General features: G+C 40.1%; 1 protein-coding gene across 3 annotated transcripts in view; it reads left to right on the plus strand.

The window, feature by feature from the left end:
• Positions 1 to 23,168, plus strand: part of FAM117B (family with sequence similarity 117 member B) — a 112,914-nt gene that overhangs the window by 80,834 nt on the left and 8,912 nt on the right. For 2 of the 3 annotated variants that reach the window (XM_047773264.1, XM_047773265.1), the window contains exons 5-7: positions 4,939 to 5,082; positions 6,372 to 6,597; positions 9,337 to 9,457. In XM_047773264.1, the coding sequence (XP_047629220.1) occupies positions 4,939 to 5,082; positions 6,372 to 6,597; positions 9,337 to 9,457 (491 nt within the window). Of the gene's footprint in view, positions 1 to 4,938; positions 5,083 to 6,371; positions 6,598 to 9,336; positions 9,458 to 15,137; positions 19,035 to 23,168 lie in introns of those variants that run through there. The other variant, XM_047773263.1, reaches the window with a different exon arrangement.

Consider the following 23,168-nt stretch of genomic DNA (forward strand, 5'->3'; position numbering starts at 1 on the left):
TGTCTTTTGGTTGGGGCATTTAGTCCATTAACATTTAAGGTAATTATTGATATGTATGTTCTTATTGCCATTTAATTAATTACTTTGGATTTGTTTTTGCTGCTCTTTTTTCTTTCCTTCTTCTCTTGTTCTTTTCTGACTATAGAAGTTCCTTTAGTATTTGTTGTAAGGCTGGTTTAGTGTTGCTGAATTCTCTCAACTTTTGCTTATCTGTGAAGGTTTTGATTTCTCCTTCAAATCTGAACGAGAGCCTTGCTGGGTAGAGTAAGCTTGGTTGGAGGTTTTTTCCTTTCATCATGTTAAGTATATCATGCCACTCCCTTCTGGCCTGCAGAGTTTCTGTTGAAAAATCTGCTGATAACTTTATTGGGGTTCCCTTGTATGTTACTTGTTTCTTTTCCCTAGCTGCTTTCAAGATTTTCTCTTTGTCTTTAATTTTGGTCAGTTTGATTAATATGTGTCTCGGGGTGTTCCTCCTTGGGCTTATTTTATATGGTACTCGTTGTGCTCCCTGGATTTGAGTGAGTGATTCCTTTCCTATGTTAGGGAAGTTTTCGGCTATTATCTCTTGGAATGTTTTTCCTGTCCCCTTCTCTCTCCCTTCTCCTTCTGGCACCCCTATAATATGGACGTTGGTGCGTTTCACGTTGTCCCAGAGTTCTCTGAGACTCTCTTCATTTGTTTTCAATCTTTTTTCTCTTTTCTGTTCTGCATCTGTAATTTCCACTAATTTGTCCTCCACCTCGCTTATTTGTTCTTCTGCCTCCTGTATTCTGCTGTTGGCTGCTTCTAGTGAATTTTTTATTTCAGTGATTGGATTTTGCATCTCTTCTTGCTTAAGTTTTATATCTTGTATCTCTTTGGTCAGTGTTTCCTGTAAGTTATCCATCTTTGCCTCCAGTTTATTTCCAATGTCTTGCATCATCTTCAGCATCAACAATCTAAAGTCTTTTTCCTGGAGGCTGAGAATCTCCTCATCACTTAGCTGGGGTTTTTCCTTTCTCCCTCATCTGAGTTACAGTCCTCTGTCTTTTCATTTTTATAGGTTTTTGGTGTGGTGACCTTTTTACAGATAATAGAGTTGTAGCCTCTCTTACTTCCAATGTCTGCCCTCCTTGTGGCTGAAGTCAGTATGGGGGCTTGCTGTAGGCTTCCTGATGGGAGGGGCTGATGCCTGTCCCCTGGTAGGAGGTGCCAATTCTAATTCCTCTGGTGGGTGGGGCTTAGTCTCGGGATGGGATTAGAGGCAGCTGTGTGCCTGAGGGTTCTTTAGGTAGCCTGTTTACTGAGGGGTGGGGCTGTGATCCCATCTGGATTGTTGTTTTCCCTGGGGCTTCTCAGCACTGACTGACGGGTGGGGCCAGATTTTCCCAAAATGGCCCCCTCCAGAGAAAGGCAGGCTGCTGAATATTCCTGAGAGCTTTGCTTTCAATGTCCTTCCCTCTCAACGAGCCACGTTCACCCCTGTTTTCCCAGGATGTCCTCCAAGAACTGTGGTCAGGTTTGACCTAAATTCCCATGGAATCTTTGCTTTGTCCTGGGACCCAGTGCACGTGAAAGTCTGTGTGCGCCTTTTAAGAATGGGGTCTCTGTCTCCCCCAGTCCCATGGAGCTGCTGCACACAAGCCCCACTGGCCTTCCATGCCAGATGCTCCAGGGGCTCTTTCTCCCCGTGCCAGATCCCCACACATGAGAGTTTGATGTGGGGCTCAGAACTTTCACTCCTGTAGGTGAGTCTCTGTGAACCACTTAGTTTTCAGTCTGTGGAGCTTCCCACCCCGGAGGTGTGGGGTGGTTTATATCGTGAAATTGCCCCTCCTACCTCTTGATGTGGCCTCTTCTTTTTCTTCTGGAGTAGGGTATCTTTTTTAAGGTTTCCGGTCCAGTTGAGTGAAGAGTGCTCAGTCTTTAGTTGTGAATTTTGTTGTTTTTAGGAGAGAAGTTGAGCTCCAGTCCTTCTATTCCACCATCTTAATCCCGTCTCCTAATCTAGTATTTCTTGTTCGCAGAGGGCAGTCACCCATCACTTCGGGTGTCTGGAAGGAACACCAGCTGCAACCCCTCTGCCAAGGGCGAGTGATCAGCACGCCCTAGAACCCTCAAGGGTCGCATGGGGTGGAGGGGTCTCTCTGAATGTAGTATTTATGTTTTTATCTGAAGAGAGGGGGAGGCAAAATAAATATGAGAGTTAAACCTTTGAAGAGAGAGCTTTATATAGGCCAAGTGTTAGTCCCATGATTTTCTGTTTGTAATTTGCAAAATAATTCTCCCATTCACCTTTTAAAAATCTCATCATTTTTACCTTATAGGCCACTCTCTGTTACTTGGAATTTATAGTTTAGCTGACACCAGGTTATATGAAATTTAAATTTTGATAAGTATAGCGTGTCAGTGAGTTAAAGATTGATTTTCTAGTCTGTACTTGATCTGTGATGCTGTTGTGCTTTAGCAGCATCTAAAGCATCAGGTCGGGTTTATTGTTGTTGTTACCACTTGTGGAAGCTGAAGATGTCTAACCATGACAACTTTTCAGAGTAAAGGAGGTTGGCCAAGAGACTAGATTGGCAAAGATTTCCTCAACAGACAGTTCTAGAAATGGTCTGTCAGTGCCTCAAAGATCTACCCTGTAGAGAATGGCTCAGAGATGTGAATTTGGGAAAGTAAATTCATTCTATACATTCTCTCTATAAAACAACTATAGAATATCTAAACTTAAGATTTTTCATATTCCTTCCTTTGACACTGTATACTGAGACGAGAAGAGGGGACAGAAAGAAGTGGTGGCAGTGAAAAGGCAATAAATAAAATGGAAAGCTTGAGGGTATGGGAAAAGATTGGGGAACAGAGGAATTAAAAAAGGGAGAAATTAGGAGTTCCCGTCGTGGCGCAGTGGTTAACGAATCCGACTAGGAACCGTGAGGTTGCGGGTTCGGTCCCTGCCCTTGCTCAGTGGGTTAACGATCCGGCGTTGCCGTGAGCTGTGGTGTAGGTTGCAGACGCGGCTCGGATCCCGCGTTGCTGTGGCTCTGGCGTAGGCTGGTGGCTACAGCTCCGATTGGACCCCTAGCCTGGGAACCTCCATATGCCGTGGGAGTGGCCCAAGAAATAGCAACAACAACAACAAAAAAGACAAAAGACAAAAAAGAAAAAAAAAAGGGAGAAATTAAAAGATACCATATATAGAAAAAAATTAATGGGGAGTTCCCATCGTGGCGCAGCGGAAACAAATCCGACTAGGAACCATGAGGTTGTGAGTTTGATTCCTGGCCTCGCTCAGTGGGATGAGGATCCGGCGTTGCCTTGACCTGCGGTGTAGGCTGGCAGCTACAGTTCTGACTTGACCTTTAGCCTGGGAACCTCCATATACTGTGAGTGTGGCCCTAAAAAAAAAAAAAGAAAATGGTATTTGAAAAAATTTGTGAAAAGACGGATTATTTTAAGAATAAAATATAAAATAAGAACTGTAGCTGCTGTTTTCCTAAGACCCATCCATTCTAGGCCAGGCGCTGCACCACTGTCCTTCTCAAAACCACTGTCTGAGGTGGGGAGTTGTGTTCTCATATGTGCCTGAGGAAAGTAGCAGCGAAGGGTGCCGCCTCAGCACTCCAGCTTGAGGCTTCCCCGGGGCTTTTTTTTCCCCTCCCAAATTTCTTGCCTTGGTTTCCAAGGATTGTTGTTGTGGTATGCTTTTTTTTTTTTTTTTTTTAATTACAAAGGTGATTTTTTAAAAAAGAATAAAAAGGAGAAATACAGGTTTAATTTTAAGTTCTGTCAGATGATAAAATTTTCAAATGAAACTAATGGTGACTGATTAGAGGCCCTGTTGCTACCTTCATCTCCTTGCCTCCACCTTTTCTTGAAAGAGAGGTTTTTCAAAGAAACCCCCCTAAATGGAGGATGGATTAATCATATTTCTTTGCCAAACAGTGAGGCGATATAAGATGATCTTCTGGCACACTGTTGCTGTGAACTTTGGCTGATACCCCTGCAAGTCTTGTTTCATAATTTATTTTGAGTATCTTGTGAGGAAACCAAGCGATATCCTGTAATTGTATAATCAGTTGTTTCTTTTCAAAAGTAATATTGTGACAGTGAGAAAAAAAATTTTTTTTTTCAATTAGAGATAGACTTTGGAAAAAGAAGAAAATGAATTATATCATTTTCTTTCCTGAACAAAACATGTTAAAATCATTACAATGAAAATATAAATAAATTTCACAGGGAAGTTATTCTGTAATCTTGCTGCTATATATGGACTTTGGAAGCGATTTTGTTTTTCCACAAAATTTTTTTTTGATAAATTCCTTTTTGTTTATTTCCTGAAATATAGATAATTATGGCACCTGAGAATTTTAAAGTTATGTTCTGAACTTTGTTATAATCATAAAAGAATATCTCTGGTTGCATTCTTTTAGTGTTTTCCTTTATCCTGTTCCCTTTATAGTCCCTTATAGATGTGAATCAACTTAGGAATTTCTACCTTGATTGTCTGGGATTTTGGCTTTTTTAGGGCCGCACCCTCAGCAAATTGAAGTTCCCAGGCTAGGAGTCAAATTGGAGCTGTAGCTGCTGGCCTACGTCAGGGCCACAGCGATGCTAGATCTGAGCTGTGTCTGTGACCTACACCACAGCTCATGGCAACCCCAGATCCTTAATCCACTGAGCAGAGCCAGGGATTGAACCCACATCCTCATGGATACTAATTGGATTCGTTATCAGTTGAGCCACAGTGGGAACTCCACCCTGGGGTTTTGGCTTTAAATTATATTTCATGTATACTAAGCAGCAGGTTTGGTTAGTCATTCTTTTTGTGAGGCCAGTAAACTTTATTTTGATTTATTTTAGAGTTATCCATGTCAAATGGAAATATGCTTCCATTTAGAAAATTTAAAGGTAATATTAAGTGTGTCTTCTCCCCCTCTACCGCTTTTTCTTAAGGCTCCTGTTCCAAAGAGTGCACTTATTCCAGTAATTCCCATCACCAAATCAACAGGCTCCCGATTCCGGAATAGTGTGGAAGGATTGAATCAGGAGATCGAAATAATAATTAAAGAGACAGGGGAAAAGGAAGAACAACTTATAGTAAGTGGGCTTGTATTTTAAAATCATCCTTATACATTAACTCTTCTAATTATTAAAAAATTCACAATTTTGTCTTCTGTATTTACATGGGTTTCTTCCTTATAGCTGAGAATGGAAAGTTTTATCTCTTTTGAGAAACTTTGACTTTTGCAAGTGAATGGAAGGTTTTTAGTTCTTTGCATCTCATAGAGACAACTGATGTGACTTAAATTTGGATCCTTGAAGAGAATCCACATTTATTGTTTTCCTGCATTCAAAAATCACTAGGGTTCTCATTGGCTGTAACTCCATGTAACAAAAGTTTAGCTTACAGGTTTGTTGGGGAGGGAGGGATATGACACAGAATACTTTCAAAGTATGAATCTACCTCTTGCTTGTTTTTTATCAGTTCCTATTTGGTTAACTCTCATCATGAAGTGCAGTTCTGCTTACTTATGATACATAATAGAATGTGTATTCTTTTCGTGGTGACACACATAAGAATGGATCACACATAAGACAAAATTTGTATTTAAAACCATGTCACAGAGTATTTTTAAGATTCATTCTTCAGTGAAGAGGAATTGAAGTTTTAAAGTGGTATTTTTTTGATACTTAAGATCCTCTCCCTTAAGAATAAGGTTGGTTTAGCTTAGAGAAAAGGCAACAGCCCACACCCTCTCCTCTTCCCCTCCTCACTGCATGATGGTGAAACCTTCCCTGATGCAATAACAGTAAATGTACCAAAGACGTACAGGGAGCTGGTTTCCCTGCTCAGGGAGCCAAACAGGCTTCCCTCTGAATGTTCTCCTTGATTTCCTCCAGTAATTAGCGGGGCTGTGATGAACCTTTCCCTCCCTGAGGGAGGTCTCCTTGAAAACACTGTTTCAGGAGGAAGGGGGGGCGGCAGGGAGCAGGACCTGTGTCATCAGGTATCAGTAATTTACGCAATGGATAATCTTTTCTTCTAGATTTTTCTCCTTTGTTATAATGGCCTGTCTTTATAATCTTAAAAATAATGCTTAGCACATGCTGTTATGAATTCAGTGCAGTTCATCCTTCATCAAGCACTGACCACTCATGTGCCAGACCCTGGGAATATACACTGCTGCTCAGTGTCCTGCGAGGGGCGGTTTAAACGGAGATGTCACTAACAGAGCAGCGCAAAGGCTTCTCTCTCCTTAGGCCTGAGTATGATTCTGATTTTTGAGTTTTGGGGAACAGCAGGGAAAGATTGACATTGGGTTTGCATTTCCAGGTGAATCTCAAAATCAGTGATAAAAATACATGTTTTTAAAATTTTCTAACAGCCGCAAGACATTCCGGATGGCCATCGTGCGCCTCCACCCCTCGTGCAGAGAAGCAGCAGCACACGCAGCATCGACACACAGACCCCCGGCGGGGCAGAGCGGGGAAGCAACAACAGCAGCCGCTCTCAGTCTGTGTCCCCCACGTCCTTTCTCACCATCTCCAACGAGGGGAGCGAAGAGAGCCCTTGTTCAGCCGATGACCTGCTCGTTGATCCCAGGGATAAAGGTACAGTGCAGGAGGAATTGGCTACCCCAGTATTGAGTGAATAGCACCGGTTTTATTGTGCATTCAGTTCATTTTCTAGCAGAGCACACACGTAGGGATTACTAAGATAATTACCTTGAGATGTGTTCAAAACATAGATTTTAAACAATTGGAATACAAAACAGTAGGTTTTACTGTGGTGCCCAGGTGATGGTCTCGTTGGGTGGATTTGTGAACTTTTGTAACTTTTTCTTTTTTTGCACTTACTAGTACAAGTTCTTTATAGTGAGAAACATTCTTTTTGATACAAATGAGATAAACATTTGATCTGAATAGCATTTATTCTCTGTCACCTTGGTGGTCATTGTTTTTACAAACTTACTGCTTTTTAATTGAACGTGAAACCTTCCCTTCAAGGTAGTGTTTTTTAGGTTTTTTTGAGGTTTTTTTTGCCCTTTTTTTTAGGGCCACACCTGCAGCATGTGGAGGTCCCCAGGCTAGGGGTCGAAACAGAGCTACAGCTGCCTGCTTATGCCACAGCCACACAGGATCTGAGCCTCGTCTGCAACCTACACACACAACACAGCTCATGGCAATGCCGGATCCTTAACCCACTGAGAGAGGTCAGGGATCAAACCCATATCCTCATGGATCCTAGTCAGGTTTGTTAACTGCTGAGCCATGAAGGGAATCCCCTTAGGATCTATATTTGTAGTTGTTCTTTTTTTTTTAGGTTTTTTTTTGTTTTTTTTTTCAGGGCTGCACCCGCAGCATATGGCAGTTCCCAGGCTAAGGGTCAAATCAGAGCTGCAGCTGTCAGCCTACACCACAGCCACAGCAATGCCAGATCCAAGCTGTATCTGTGACCTGTACCACAGCTCATGGCAACACCAGATCGATAACTGACTGAGCAGGACCAGGGATCAGAACCACATCCTCCTGGATATTGTCCATGAGCCACAATGGAAACTCCTAGGATCTATATTTGTGATATTTCCGACAAAAATTAAGGTGATTTAGATCAATACAAGACGAATGTTCAAGGCAAGCCTGGAGTGAAAATGGGAGGGGGCTGCTAATAGTATTAAACCACTTACGTGACTTAGAAAGTAATCAGATACATAGCACTTTGAATATTAATTACTAATAATGTTCTTAATTTTTCAAACCAAATATGACCTTTCTTCTTTCTGTATCAGGGCAATAAATATTTTGTTAGCCTAATTCGAGTTATTGCTATATGAACTTGTGAGTAATAAGATATTTATTATTACATAAATTCTACAGCCCAATTCAGTAGCCGTTTGTTTAGAACCTCCCACTTGCAATATCTGAATGTCCTAAAACGTTCCATGTCCAATGACTGGTCATTACTGCCAGTCACCTACAGCTTTAAGACCAATAGGAAGTGCTGTAGGATTTTAAGATTTTCTGAAGAAGTCACTTCAGACGGTGGGCGGTTGTAAAATGTTATTACTTGGACCCTTTATTGTCAGCGTCTGTGTTACTTAAAACAGCTATTCCAGGCCAACATCCCAGGCTAATTAAACTACACCCCTTAGGGGCAAGACACAGGCAGCAGTTTTTGGTGTTCCCAGGTAATTCACGTGGACCCAAGTTTGACCCCTACTGGATTAAGTCCTTTGATTGGGCCACGTGTTTCTTTTCAGGAGTTGCCATAATTAACTACTTCTTATACTTATTATCAAGATTAAAACGGATAGTGAATGCAGACTGTTTAGTGCAGCTTCTGGTACTTAGCGCTCAATCAGCTATACCCCTCCCACACAAATGAAACCTTGGCTCTTAAAACCTGCCCCTTGATTTCCCATACTTTGTTCTTTTACTTCAGTAATGTGTAGGCACTCCATATGTTTTGTGTCCTGTTGCATTTGACTTTAGGAGACTAGTGACTGCTCAGCTTCTGTGATTTCTTTTATAAGAAAGGGCTGCTGTGCTGCTGCGCTGCTGCCAGTAAGGAGTTTGTAGTTGAGCTGACACAGTCAGACTGTGCATTCAGGGCACTTAGGTAACATCGCAAGAATTTTAAGTTAATATAGTGGAAACTGAGCACATCAGCACTGAATTAGAGTGGAGAGTAAAGAAGTGTTCCCTTTAATAGGATTTAGAAAGATTTCAAAAGCTTTGAGCCAGACTTTGAAGGAGGTTTTGGAAAGTGAGCAGAGAAGGACCTCTTAGGTATAGGGAAGTTTGCAGGCAAAAGAGGGTCTTTGGCATACAGTGTACACATGGCTTTGACTACCTGGAACAGAGATTATAATTGGAGGAGCAGAGAAATCAAACCGAAGGATTCTGAGGGGCAGGCCAAACACAAATAATATTTAGCCGATGAAGAACCATTTCAGTTACTCATTCTGGGAAGATTGGAAGTGGTATTTGAGCCCATTTGCTGTGTGTAAAATAGAAATAACCCCTAAAAAGACAAAAAAAAAAAAATAGAAATAAGGCAGCAACATAATCAGTGTTCTCTACCAAGGAGTTAGTGATACGGGCCTAGGCTGTGGCAGTTGTAAGTAGAAAAGAAATTTTAAAATCTCTTGTTTATTCATTTATTTGTCAAACAGTAAGTAGCTCCCCTTTACCTGGAATTGTGTTACATTTTGGGGTGATATGGGTGAATAAAAACACCGTTCCTACCCTCAAATAGTTCATGGTGTGGGGGGAGGCCAAGGACGAGTAAATACAGTGTGACTGTGCTTACATGTACATAGTAGTAATACAGCATCTCATTTATTGCAGAGAATGGGAACAACTCTCCTTTGCCCAAATATGCAACCTCACCAAAACCTAACAACAGCTATATGTTCAAAAGGGAACCTCCTGAGGGCTGTGAAAGGGTCAAAGTCTTTGAGGAATGCTCGTAAGTATCCCCCATCAAACCTCCCCCCAAACCTTTGTAATGGGAATTTTAGAGTAGGCTAAAGAAGAGTACAGTGACCACTCATGGATCTACCACTAGATCCTGTAGTTAACATTTTGCTGTGTGCTTTGTCTCTTGTATGTTGGTGTTAGTTTTTGCTGAGCTGTTTGACAGTAAGTTGCAGACCTTGTGATATTTAACTTTAAATAGGGCTTAATGTTTGTTTCCTAAAAGTAACCACAGTAATAAAAGTAACCACTCCTCCATAACCACAGTACCATTGTCACACCAAAGAAAATTACAGTTAATGGTCAATGTCAACTAATATCCAGTTGCTCACGTGTCTTCACTTGTCCCAGTGTTTCATCTGTGGTTATTTGTGAACCTGTAAATAGTCAGCATCATATATTGAATTTAGCGGTATATTTATTCAAGCGAGACCATGGATCTCACCCAGGATGGGTTTCCTTCTTTCAAGGATCAGATTCCCTTCAGTTTTTAATGTTCTTGTAGTTTTAGTTCTTTAAACAAATTTAAAAAAATTTTTCTGCCAATGTGGGGAAGAGACTTCTATGACTTTGCAGAAACATGTTACTGTGCATGAAGAACATGTAACAAGCAGAGTTTAAAATAGTGTCTGTACCCTTGGTAGCAGTCTTCTGTGCTCATATATTTCTCTTGGCTGGTGTTCTAGTCAAGTACCCTTAATTTTAGACTCAAAATCTGCTCAGAAAGTATTGCAGCCTTGTGTTTGCAGTAGTCATGGCTCCTTGCTTTGTAAGTGATGGCCAAGGGTTGTGGGTGTGTATGAAACTGAGCTAATTTAGGTGATGATGGTACTTAGACCTTACCTTCCGGTCTCACTATTGCTGCAAGTCTAATAGCTGCCCTCTGCTTCTCCTGTGATACTTCACATACAATGTGGAGATGGTCCAGCCTTGTCTGAGTTACATAATTTATCTTTTTCTTTCATCGCGAACATGTTGGAATAAGGACTGCATCCTTCTGTTCCTCTATATGCCCCTCCTGTCAGTGCTTTCTTCACCTAAATTCTGAATAATTTTGCCATACAAAGAGCCTTATTTTTGAATCCCTTCACCCTTTCTACTAGGAGAACCCAGCTGTCAGTCTTCCATCTGCTTTTGTGACAGTAATTGAACACTGTTTTAGCAACCACTTTCCCCTCCGCCCCCCACCTTGGAAGTCTAAAAGCTTTACTGGTGCCAGAGAGTTGAAGCAGTGTTTCTCCAGATCTGCTTCATGTACTCCCTGCATCATCACCTCTGGGGCATTAGTTGAAACTGTAGATTCCCAGGCTCCATCCTAGGCCTAATGAGTAAAAAATATGGAAGTAGGTAGGACCTGGATTATGCATCTTTAACAAACCTCATAGGATTTTTATGCTTATTTTGAAAATGTGGCTTAGGCTTTTTCTTGAGAGTTCTTAAGAAATAGAGTCATTCTGTTAAGTAAAAATCAAATGGTTTACATGGATCCTTTTGGAGTTGAGCTCTTTGATTGATTCATTGGTAGTTCAGATGTGCCTACGTGAAGAGACATGGCTGATCGACTTAAAAAGCAATTTGAGTGGTTCCCTTCATGGCTCAGTTGTTAACAAGCCCAACTAGGATCCGTGAGGATGCGGGTTCAATCCCTGGCCTTGCTCAGTGGGTTACAGATCTGGTGTTGCCATGAGCTGTGGTGTAGGTCACAGATGTGGCTCAGATCTGGCGTGGCTGTGGCTGTGGCGTAGGCCAGCAACTGCAGCCCCCATTTGACCCCTAGCCTGGAAACATCCATATGCCGTGGGTGCCGCCCTAAAAAGACAAAAGACAAAAAAAAACCCAATAACTCTGACCTGTGACCTGAACCAGGGGATGGAGTTGGGTGAGGGGTTAATTTCTTGTTTCTAGAAATGTATGTTTATTTACCTGAAAGAAGATATGTAGTTGGATTTAGGCCCAGAAAGGGTAAGACTAGATTTTGCTTTTTTGGGGGGCGGGGGGGGGGGAGTGTACAGCACAGACCATAGCCATGCTGTTGGCACTTAGCAAGTCCTTTTTTTGCTGTTTTTTTGTTTTGTTTTGTTTTTTAGGGCTGCACTTGCGGCATATAGAAGTTCCTAGACTAGGATTCAAAGCCAAGTTGTAGTTGCCAGCCTACACCACAGCCACAGGAGTGCCAGATCCAAACCATTTCTGCACAGCTCATGGCAACACAAGATCCTTAACCCACTGAGTGAGGCCAAGGATGGAACCCACATCCTCATGGATACTAGTTGGGTTCTTAACCTGCTTAGCCACAAAAGGAATTCCAGCAAGTCCATTTTAACAAAGTGAAAAATACTGTTTCCTGATCCCAGTTAATGAACTCTTTGACCTTAGTTAAGGTACCTTAGATTTCCTAGATATTACAGCCTCTTTGTGATACAAAGATTTTTTAAAAATATGTAACATAACTTCCCCTTCCCTTTTTTCCTTTCTTTCCCTCCTTTCCATTGTAACCACCATTTCTTAGTTGATAATTTATGCGTAAGTTTAGAGAGACTATTACATAAGCCTTTAAAAAAAAGTGCCAAAGCATTCCTTATATCAGTAGGAAAATACGTGTAATAATTATCCATCCTGACCATCTCTTTCTCAGAAAGTCAGCTAGCAAATGGTTATATCTATTCTGAGATATAATCCTTTTGGAATAACTTCTCAAGGAACAATAAAATGTTTAAGTTGGTTCTGAGGAGCTTAGTGTGTGTGACTGTGTTTTTTTTGTATGTGTATGGTTCTTAAAGAAAGCTTTGAAGTAATATTAGTACTTGCAGCTTTTAGTAACAAGTATGATACTGGTCATAGATCCCAGAGATGAGTAATGAATTTCTTGGAGAATCTGTTCCTAGAAGTTAAGTGGAATAAACAGTGATTCCCTTTGGTGGGTTGGTGTAGTGGCTGAAAGAGGAGGAGGGGGATGTGATGCTTTTTCACTGTTAGTGTTCTGTTTCTTGAACAGGGGTGCCAGTTAGGTTATTATGATCACATGATAAAAAGTATGGTTCTCATCTCTTTCCATGAAATGGAAAAAAGAAAATCCGAGTGTGCCAAGTCTGCACTAGATTTTTGTGTGAGATCTGTCATAAGTCTGTTTTCATGAAAGTAGAAAGGAAGTTACACTGATTTTAGATTCTGTCATTAAAAAATGTCAAAGTCAAAAATTTGTATTTCAGAAGTGGTGAGTTTTTCATCCTCAAAAATCTGTTAGCAGTCATATCTTAAGTGATTTTTAACAAGATAATCTTAAATTAATTAAAAACCTAGGCCTCATTTGGAGGAGCATATAAAAATTGATTAGCCCCTTTTCACCTAATATAAGAATGAAAGTTATCTTTAATAATTCTTCAAAAAAAATTCAAGCATTATTTAATTATAGAAACATAACCTCAACTTTCAGTCTTCTTTAAGGAATTGAAAACCATCCTCTCAGTAAAAGCAGAGGAGTGCGTGCTCTTCTTATCCTGATTTATCCATATACACATGTGCCTTAAAATTACTCAATGTGGGAGTTCCTGTTATGGCCCAGCAGTAATGAACCTGAGTAGTATACCCATAAGGATGTGGGTTCCATCCCTGGCCTTGCTCAGTGGGTTAAGGATCTGTTGAGCTGTAGTGTAGGTCACAGATGTAGCTTGAATCTGGTGTTGCTCTGGCGGTGGCTGTAGCCAGCAACTGCAGCTCTCATTGGACCCCTAGCCTGGGAACCTCCATATGCTGAGAGTATGGCCCAAAAAAGACAAAAAAAAAAAAATTACTCACATATTAAGTTTCCCTTGTATCCAAGAAAGAATAGAACACAAGCAAAACATGTCAGAGCTGCTTATGGGAATTCTTAACCTTGCGTGTGTGTGTGTGTGTGTGTGTGTGTGTGTGTGTGTGTGTGTGCGCGCGCACTGTGGACACCTCTGGCAGTCTGGTAAAGCTTGTGGATGCTTTGAAGTAATCCATAACTTCTCTGAATAATGTTTGTCAAAGTACATTAAAGATTATAAAGCAGTCCTATTATTACTGAAATACAGTTCTGCCCCCAGTACCTCCCTCCACACAAAAACTACATATTTACTCTGTCCCTTGTAGATTGTTTCATTTTTGGGTCTCTAGAATGTAGTGCAGACTTAGCACACTCGGATTTTCTTTTTCCATTTCATTAGGAAAGATGAGAACCATACTTTTATCACAATGGTCATACTATGTTTTCCCACCTGAATCTTTTGTCTTTTTTTTTTTTTTTTTTTTAATGTTTTCTAGGGCCACACCATGGAACCTGGAGGTTCCCAGGCTAGGGGTCTAATTGGAGCTGTAGCTGCCAGCCAACACCACAGCCACAGCAACTCAGGATCTGAGCCATGTCTGCAACCTACACCACAGCTCACGGCAATGCTGGATCCTTAACCCACTGAGCGAGGCTAGGGATCGAACCCACAACCTCATGGTTCCTAGTCAAGTTAACCACTGAGCCACAACGGGAACTCTGACCCACCTGAATCTTGATTTATTTTGGTTCTTCCTCTTTAATTTCTTTTTAATTTTGTGTCACTTCCATCCCATGTTCCTTTAACAGTTTTTTTATATTTTTATTTTCAGAGAATACCATTACCTCTAGTGTCCTATTCCTACTATTTGGGTTAACTTGCAGGAGCAGCTAGGGACAGGGAAAGACTTGGCTTCCATAAGTACTTTCAGAACAAAAGACTGCTATTAGTTTTATTTTGATTTTGTGTTTATGTTGTTATTCAGAAAACCATCATGGTTAACTCACAGGATTGTTTCAATTATTATTATCATTATTTTTATTTTATTTTTTTGTCTTTTTAGGGCTGCACCGAGGCATAGGAAGGTTCCCAGGCTAGGGGTCAAGTCAGAGCTATAGCTGCCGGCCTACACCACAGCTGCAGCAATGTCAGATCCATAACCCACTGATCGAGGCCAGCGGTTGAACCTGCGTCCTCATGGATGCTAGTCAGATTCGCTTCCACTGAGCTACGATGATAACTCCTCAAATATTTTTTGGGGGAGCATATGGAAGTTCCCAGGCCAGGGATTGAATCTGTGCCACAGCTGCAACCTGCGCAATGGCTGCAGCAACACTGATCCTTAATCTACTGCCACACAAGAGAACTTCCCAAAGAGATTTTTAAGTGCACTCAGAGAACTCATGCCCACCAAAGTTTATTCATGCAGGGGGGAGCTCAGCAAAAGATAGACATTGTGCATCATTAGTTTTCTTGCCTTTTCTTCTCAAAATAGTACCAACTTTGGAAAAATCATAGTGGAATATATTTTTGTCTTTAAATAGCTAGGATTTCTTTGGCTTTAGGAAATTCTCGATTCAAATTGGCTATCTTAGACCTTCACTGAGATGCAGTGGTCTTCACCCTGAGCTACCTGCCTGGTGCCTGGGCTTGCCAGGGCACTGAGAGCAGCAACAAAGACTGGTGTCCTTCCAGCATTCTAAGATACGTGATTCAAATCCTGTGTCCTTGGTAGACAGCATTTGAAACTTTGGACATAGCTTTAATTTTGTTTTCTTTTTATGTGTCTTTAAGTTATCTGCTTTAAAAACAAAAAACCAAAAACAAAACTTACTTCTGGTGTTCTGTGGCTTAAAAGTATTGGCTTGTCTATTCTATGTCTAGGCCAAAACAACTTCATGAAATCCCAGCCTTTTACTGTCCTGACAAAAACAAGGTGAATTTCATTCCTAAAAGCGGCTCTGCTTTCTGCCTCGTCAGCATCCTTAAGCCACTCCTCCCCACGCCAGATCTTACCCTCAAGGGCTCCGGCCACAGTCTGACAGTCACCACTGGCATGACGACCACTCTGCTGCAGCCTATCGCCGTGGCCTCCCTGTCTACAAACACAGAGCAAGACCGAGTCTCTCGAGGAACGAGTACAGTCCTTCCACCGGCCTCTCTCCTCCCACCACCAGAACCCATTGAGGAAGCTGAAGGGTAGGTCCCAGTGCTGCGTGGCCATTGTTCCAGGCACCCGAGAACCTCCTCGATCCCTTGGCAGTGACGGCATCGTGCGCTCCCCGTTGGCTGTGATGTGCTCCAGCTTTTCCACAGTGACGTCACAGTGCAGCTTCTGGCAGAGAGCAGCCCCTGATGGCTCTGCTCCCTCGTGAAGGCCGGCCCTCAGCGCTTAGCCTGCTTTTCCTTAAAGCACCGGTTGAAACAAGAAAAGGTCTCATTGTTTCCTTTTGGAGGGCCGAGATCACATTGTTTTTTTTGTTTTCAAATTAGACTTCTTTGAAAAAAAAAACAAACAACTGATCCCTGCAAACATGATTCCTGAAGGGAGACGTGAATGATGCTGCAAGAACCATCTTTTATATGAAAATGACTATTTTATAATACCAATGTTACATTTTCTGAAACGTAGCAAACAGGATGTTCAAAAGAGTCTTTGGTGGCCTCTGTTTCTTGTTTCCCTTTCTAGATGTGTGCTTTTCTCAGCTGTTTTCAGCTTTGGGACCAAAGGGATTGTTGACATTTCCCCAGCAATCTTAATCTCATGACTGTGTTCTTCTCCCAAACAAGAATTGATAGGTAAATGCATTGAACAAGTCTATATATATAAAAAGATAAAAAGCAATATTAGTACATTATGTGATTTATGTTTTTTGATGTCAGAAGTTTGTGCTTTCGGTGAAATATTTGTAAAACTGCTGTTTTCTTCACTAATCCTGTACACATTTCACCATGTGGTCAGAAAAATTACAGTCTGGAGACAAGTGCTTTAATCTGTTCTTACCCATCTTTGGAACTGGGTTTAAAAGTCAGTGAGCCAAAAGGAAACTAACTGCCCAGTGTTGACTGCTGGCTAGGAGTAAGGAGCCCCTTGGGTTTTCTGAGCGATATTTATCTCATGAGCTCCCTCCTTTACCACAGGTGTCATTCTACCTTTACTCATCACTGTATCATAGTCCCAAGAGATCCTAAAATGGCTGTGCATGGATTTCCTCCTTTGCTTTTGTGATGTTGTTGTCTCGTGGATTTGGTCAGGGTTAGTAGTTTGCCAGGAGTGTGATCCATTGAATAGCAGTCCGTAGTCACAGAATCTTGCGACTGACATTTTCTTTTTGGTGACTGGCGCTGAGATTTGTTGCCTACAGATTTTGCTGGTTTTTCCCTCTGACATTCCACACACTGGGGAAAGCAGGCAAGGATAAACAACAGGAACCTTTGAAGAATCCATCCAGTTTTGGATTTAGGCTCATCCTAATACAGTCACTGCCAGTATCATAGGACAGCAGAATTTCACGTCCGGGTATGTGGTAGTGAAATTCAGGAGCGGCCCTTTCTAAAAGTCAGTCTCAGCAAGATCTTCTTCACAAGCTACCTGATGATGCAATAACGTAATGTTCCTATACATACTATAGGGAGAAAAATATTTAAATACTTGTAAAAGGGATATGGTTTAGAAGGTTAATGTCAGTTTGTCCAGATGTATCCCATCAAAGAAAACCTAGTGGCAGCAATAAATCTTCTGAAATGACTTCTTATACTCGTGTACCTTTAAAACATCTAAATAACTAAACATATGCCGTTAAGTTAAAAATGGAAATTTAGGCGAATTCGATAAATTCAAACATTTGAGTATGTCTGTCAGGTTTTAGTTGGTAGGACCAATGAATTTTGCTACTTTTTCCATCCAAAGCTAATGTAACTGGAATGAGTATGCTGTGGCTTCGAAATCAGGAAGAGATCAGTTATTTAGGGTCTGAATGTTCTGGTTGGTTGGTTTTTTTGAGAACCTTGATTCTTTGCCTTTGACTTTATCGTTTCACTACTGAGAACTGCTCTGTCAGAGGATGGAAGAAAAGGAAAAACTGAAATCAGGTGAGTTCGTGTCAGTGGTAGGAGGAGGAAGTTAAAAACAAGGTTGCAAAAACATCCAAAATCAGTTTTTTGGATTACCTGAATTCTGTTAAATCTGTGTTCTTTTCCTTGCCTTACCCTTGTCTACTTCTCTCTCCACCCGCACCTGTCACATGGGTGTTTGATAATGAGGATGCCCCTTTGCGAACAGCGTTGTCCTCTTACGCCGTTGTGCACGTTTGTCTTAACTCACATCTTTCCGTAGAGTTTCATATATCCTTAATCTAAAGTAATTTAAAATCAGAATGGGAGAACAAGTTTAAAATTTATTATTTATATAGTCTCATAGGCGGAACTTCTAATGTTTGGTTGTAGGGAGAATGTGATAGCAGGTAAATTAATTGTAGGGCAACCAAACATATTACTTGTGTTTGGGAGAAAGAGAGCCTGAGATTTGAGGGGGAAAAAAAGGTACAAGGTATAAACAACTTTTAACTGCCAGTGCCAAAGGGCTAACTTTTAAGTGTATGAGCTTTATGCAGTCTTGAAAAAATATTGACCATAGTCCACTCAGTTTTTATTTACCCCTTATTCCACAGGTGGTTGACTTTTTTAAAAAATGGGTCTACTCCAATAGAATGGATAGTATTGTTTTCTAAAATTACATTCCATAATTACCTTGTTATTCTGTAGAAAGCTCTGCAGAAGGTAAATAAATCAGAATAACTTCAATGGGAATATAATTTAAATTTTAAAAAAATTTAAATTTACTTCAATTGCAGTAGAAAAAAATTGGTGGCTTTGTATATTTCAGCAAAAGGAGCTATTCTTTGGTTATTCACTTTGTCAGTGTTATTTTTACCTGTAAACAGTTTCTTCCTTGTGATGATAAAAACATAAATTTACTGTTTCGGATCATGACTAAGTCTCTATTACTTGTCATGGCTTTTGTGAGCGATTATTTTTTTTTAAATACCTGTTTTGCTTCTTTGGCTAATATGGTAAGCATGGATGCCAAAATTATTTTTTAACTGGATTCTTCATCTTGTTTAAAATATTTCTTATACTTGTGATAAGCCAAATCAGCCTTTTAGAAGGTGCTATTGCTAACTGTGGAATAACTGACAAGAAGAAAGCCTTTTTTTTTTTTTTTTCCTCCTCCTTCTTTTTAATGGTTGGCTTTTACTGGAGGAAGGTATTTAAAAAATAGGAGTTTATAGCCTTCTGTATGTCCAAGATTAGGACTGGGTTGTTAAAGAAAAACTGTCGCTACTGAATTTACTATTCTCAAGTCATCATTCCTTAATACTTGGAATTTTGATGTCTCAAGACCAGTCCAGTGGAAGTGCTGAATTTGCATTAAAAAAGCTAAAATACTTAACTTTGCACTTTAAGTTTCACTCTGTCTAAACTAATGATAAGCAGAGCAGCCCTGACCAATATTTTGTTTATACAATCCTGTTGAAGAATATAATTTATGTTTTTTAAAAGTCTTTATTTTTCACCTCCGTTGAAGCTGTGTAAATCTTTTTAAAAGGCAGTTTTTTAAAGTTTTGTTTTTCTAACAAAATTCTCCCAAAAAAACAGCATTTCCAATGGTGATAAATATTGTTACTGTGTACTTATATATATTCCCTGTATCTGAACACTTGTTGCTGCCTCACAAGAAAATAGAACTTTTATGTTAAAAATAAAGTCTGTTCTTCTTGAGTCTTTTTTGTTTACTTTTATGAAGATTGCTTCAAATTCAGATTTATTTTTAAGACACTTCTACCTCAAAATAACTTCAGTATATTCTTTTTCACTAATAGAAAAATGAATTTGTGTTAAGTAGCAGGATATATCAGTTATTTACTTCCTTGCTGTCTTGTTCCTGATAAAACACAAGCAAGCATACTGAAAGATATACATGTTTATAAGCAATTTAGGATGTCACAGTTTGTTAGAAGTTCAGCTGGGGCAGTCACTTAACTTCATTCTGAAATACACATAGAGGTTTTTTTTGTTTGTTTTGGTAATTCATTCTTGCTAATAAGCCAGCCATATTCTTACTTTGTCACCGTGGTTTCTATGGTCAAGATAAAGTTGTTAAGGCTGAGGGCTTTACTCTGTGAAGACTGCACGCAGTATATTCATGTCAAAAGCAGGTTCAGTGAAATAAACGTGTCACCACTGCTGTCTGTCATAAAGAGTGGTCACCAAATTGCTTTGTAAAAAAATTTTTTTTCTTTTTAGGGCCGCACCTGCAGTATATGGAAGTTCCCAAGCTAGGGGATGAATTGGAGTTGGAGCTGCCAGGCTACGCCACAGCCACAGCAATGCCAGATCTTTAACCCACTGAGTGAGGTCAGGGATCAAACCTGCTGAGCCACATGGGAATTCTGGAAAAAATTTTTTTTAATTATTTCTGGGGAAGAAATTTAACCAGCATTTGGAGATTTTATATGTGTGTGTACGTATATATATATATGTGTGTGTGTGTGTGTGTATGTATATGTATATATATATTTACATTGTGATTTAACATAGCGTCAAATGCAAAGAGAATCTCTCAAATTGGCATCTCCCATTTTTTTTTTCACTTAGTCTCTTTCCCTTAAAGAGGTTGAGAGGAGAAAATTTAGATCTCAGGTTGAGTGTTCCCCTTCCCTCATTTATTTATTTGGCATTGATTCATTAGTTTTAAATATACCCCCTCCTTCCAAAAGTTTTCAGATCTATAATGATCCTTCAATTGCTTTTAAGTGGTTGGGTATGAAATACAGTATACTCTTTGTAGGAGTTTCCTTCCAATGTATATCAATATTTTTTTTTTCTTTGCTAAGAATAGGTTTGCTTTTAAAATATCTTTATTTATTTATTTTTTTTAATGGCTGCACCAGGAGTATATGGAAGTTCCCAGGCTAGGAGTGGAATCTAAATCCCAGCTGCAGTTTATGCTGCAGCTGCAGCAACACTGAATCCTTTAACCCACTGCACCTACCTGAGCCCTTGCAGTTGGATTCTTAATCCACTGTGCCACTGCAGGAACTCCAAAGTATTTTTATTTTAAACATCTACCAGAAAGTGGCGTGAGAATATAAGTAGCCTTATATCTCAGTCAGTATTGTTCAAACTGAGTCTTGAAATGAATTAAATGGGTCCAGCCAACATTGTTTTTTAGGAAGCAGAACAAAAAACAAGTATATTCAGAGGTGAAGAGATTTGTATTTGTGTGTAAATCTTTTTATAGATGTAGAGGTACATATGTACTAGGTTGTAAAATATATTTCTTACTATAAGTTGTAATCAAAATGATTAGAAAAATAGTGTTGTAGGAGTTCCTCTTATGGCTCAGCAGATTACAAATCAGACTAGTATCCACAGGGATATGGGTTCGACCCCTGGCCTCGTTCAGTGGGTTAAGGATCTGGCATTGCTGTGAGCTGCGGTGTAGGTCCTAGACATGGCTCAGATCCTGTGCTCCTGTTCTTGTGGTGTAGGCCAGCAACTGCAGCTCCAATTTGACCCCAAGTTTGGGAACTTCCATATGCCGTAGGAGTTGTCCTAAAGAGCAAAAAAAGAAAAACACTGTTGTGTATGTGTTTTGGGGTTGGTCTGGTATCTTAACATAGAGACTAGAGACTTTCAAGACATTGTTTCTGTTTCCCTTTGGTAAATAGCTCCAAATTGCTGGGTTTATTAAAAATACTTGTCTTTTCAGTGGTTGGCATCTTCATCAAACTGAGAATTTGTATACTCTTTCTTTGTGTGATTTTATTCAGTCTCATGGATTAGTTGTGCTACATCCTTAAGTTTTAGATAAGACTGTCCTGGAGGTGTCACAACTAAAACCCAGGGGTATGACCATTCATCTTAATTCCATGCCTTAAGCAGTTACTTTTGAGATAATTGGGATGACTCAGAGGAGATGTGGGAAAAGCCCAAGATTTAGGGTCACAATTTGGGTACTAGTTCTGCTTCTGCAGCTTAGTGGTCATGGGATGTTAGACAAAGAAGTCACCTTTTTGAACCTGAGTTTCCTTGTTGTGATGAAGGAAATGATAACAGTGCAGTCAGTTAAATGGCTAGTGAATATGAAAGTAATTTACAAAATGGAAAGCAAACACTTATTATCATCTCCTTTCTATTTTGTTAGGTAAGTTTATTCATTCTAAGGAAAGCCAAAAGTTGCTGGCCATGGAAAATGGCCCCATAAAATTCATTTTACCTTGTAAATGAATTTACCTTCAGTAGAGCTGAAATCATAATAAAAATAGTGTTAGTTTTCCAAGTGCCAGGCTTAGCGCTTATAATAATCCCATGAAGCCAGGTCCTATTAGTTAATATCTCATAGACCATAAAGTCAGAATTAGATTAAGTTTAGACTAAGTAATTTATCCATGGTCATACATCTGGGAAATGTCAAAATCTGGCTCTGAACCAAGTCCGACTCTAGATCTCAAACTTAACCGTAAAGCCTTCCTGCTACTTTTCCTGTAATAGTGACAGTAATAAATATAGGTGTTCAGTATCATTGCAGATAATGTGCCCTTGGGTCATTGCCTTGTTTGTTCTTTGTGGTCTTCATTGCTTCCGCTGCTGGCAGCTTGGTTCAGAGTGCAAAGAGAAAAGCAAGCTGTTAGACACCAGTTCCTGACCAAGGAAGTTAGTGCTACAAATCCTCAAGCTCTCTGGGTTTTAATGTTGCTATAGCTGCAGAAATTCCAAAGAAATATATAACTTGGGGAGCACATTTTTTTAATTAAGGTATAAGTGATTTACAATGATTATTCAGTTTCTGTTGTACAGCAAAGTGACCCAGTTACACACAGTTCCCTGTGCTGTACAGCAGGGCCCCATTACCCGTCCATTCCAAATCTAACAGTTGACATCCAAAGACCTTGAACTGTCCATCCATCCCACTTCCCCTCCCTTACCTCCTGGGAACCACAGGTCTGCTCTCCTTGGCTGTGATCTTTGCTGTTTTGTAGATAGGATCATCTGTGCCTTATTTTAGATTTCACAAATAAGTGATCTCATACGGTATTTTTTTTTTTTTTCTGGCTTCACTTAGTATAAGAATCTCTGGTGCCATCCATGTTGCTGCAAATAGCATTAGTTTTTCTTTTTTTCTTTTTTTTGTCTTTTGACTACCAGCAGCATGTGGAAATTCCCAGGCAGGGGTCGAATTGGAGCTGTAGCTGACAGCATATACCACAGCCACAGCAACGTGAGATCCAAGCTGCATCTGTGACCTACACCACAACTCATGGCAATGTTGGATCCTTAACCAATTCAGCGAGGCAATGGATTGAACATGCATCCTCATGGATACTAGTTGGATTTGTCACCAATGAGACATGATGGGAACGCCTAGTTTATCTTTTTTATGGCTGAGTAGTATTCCATTGTATATATATACCACATCTTCTTAATCCATTCATCTATCTGTGGACATTTAGATTGTTTCCATGTCTTGGCTTTTGTAAATAGCACTGTGATAAACATAGGGGTGCGTGTATCTCTTTGAATGAAAGTTTTGTCTGGATATATGCCCAGGATTGGGATTGCTGAGTCATATGGTAGTTCTCTACTTAGTTTTCTGAGGTACTGCCATACTCTTTTCCATGGTGGTTGTACAACTTACATTCCCATCAGTAGTGAAGGAGGATACCCTTTTTTCCATACCCTCTTCAGTATTTGTTAGGTTCTGTTGGTTTAATTGTGTTTTTATTGTTATTATTCCAGGAGGTGGATTGAACAAGATGTTGCTGTGACTTATGTGAAAGACTGTTCTGCCTATGTTTTCCTCCAGGAATTTTATATTATCTGTCCTTATTAATTAGGTCTCTAATCCATTTT

This window comes from Phacochoerus africanus, chromosome 3 (assembly GCF_016906955.1).
Source record: "Phacochoerus africanus isolate WHEZ1 chromosome 3, ROS_Pafr_v1, whole genome shotgun sequence".
Classification (NCBI taxonomy): Eukaryota; Metazoa; Chordata; class Mammalia; order Artiodactyla; family Suidae; genus Phacochoerus; species Phacochoerus africanus.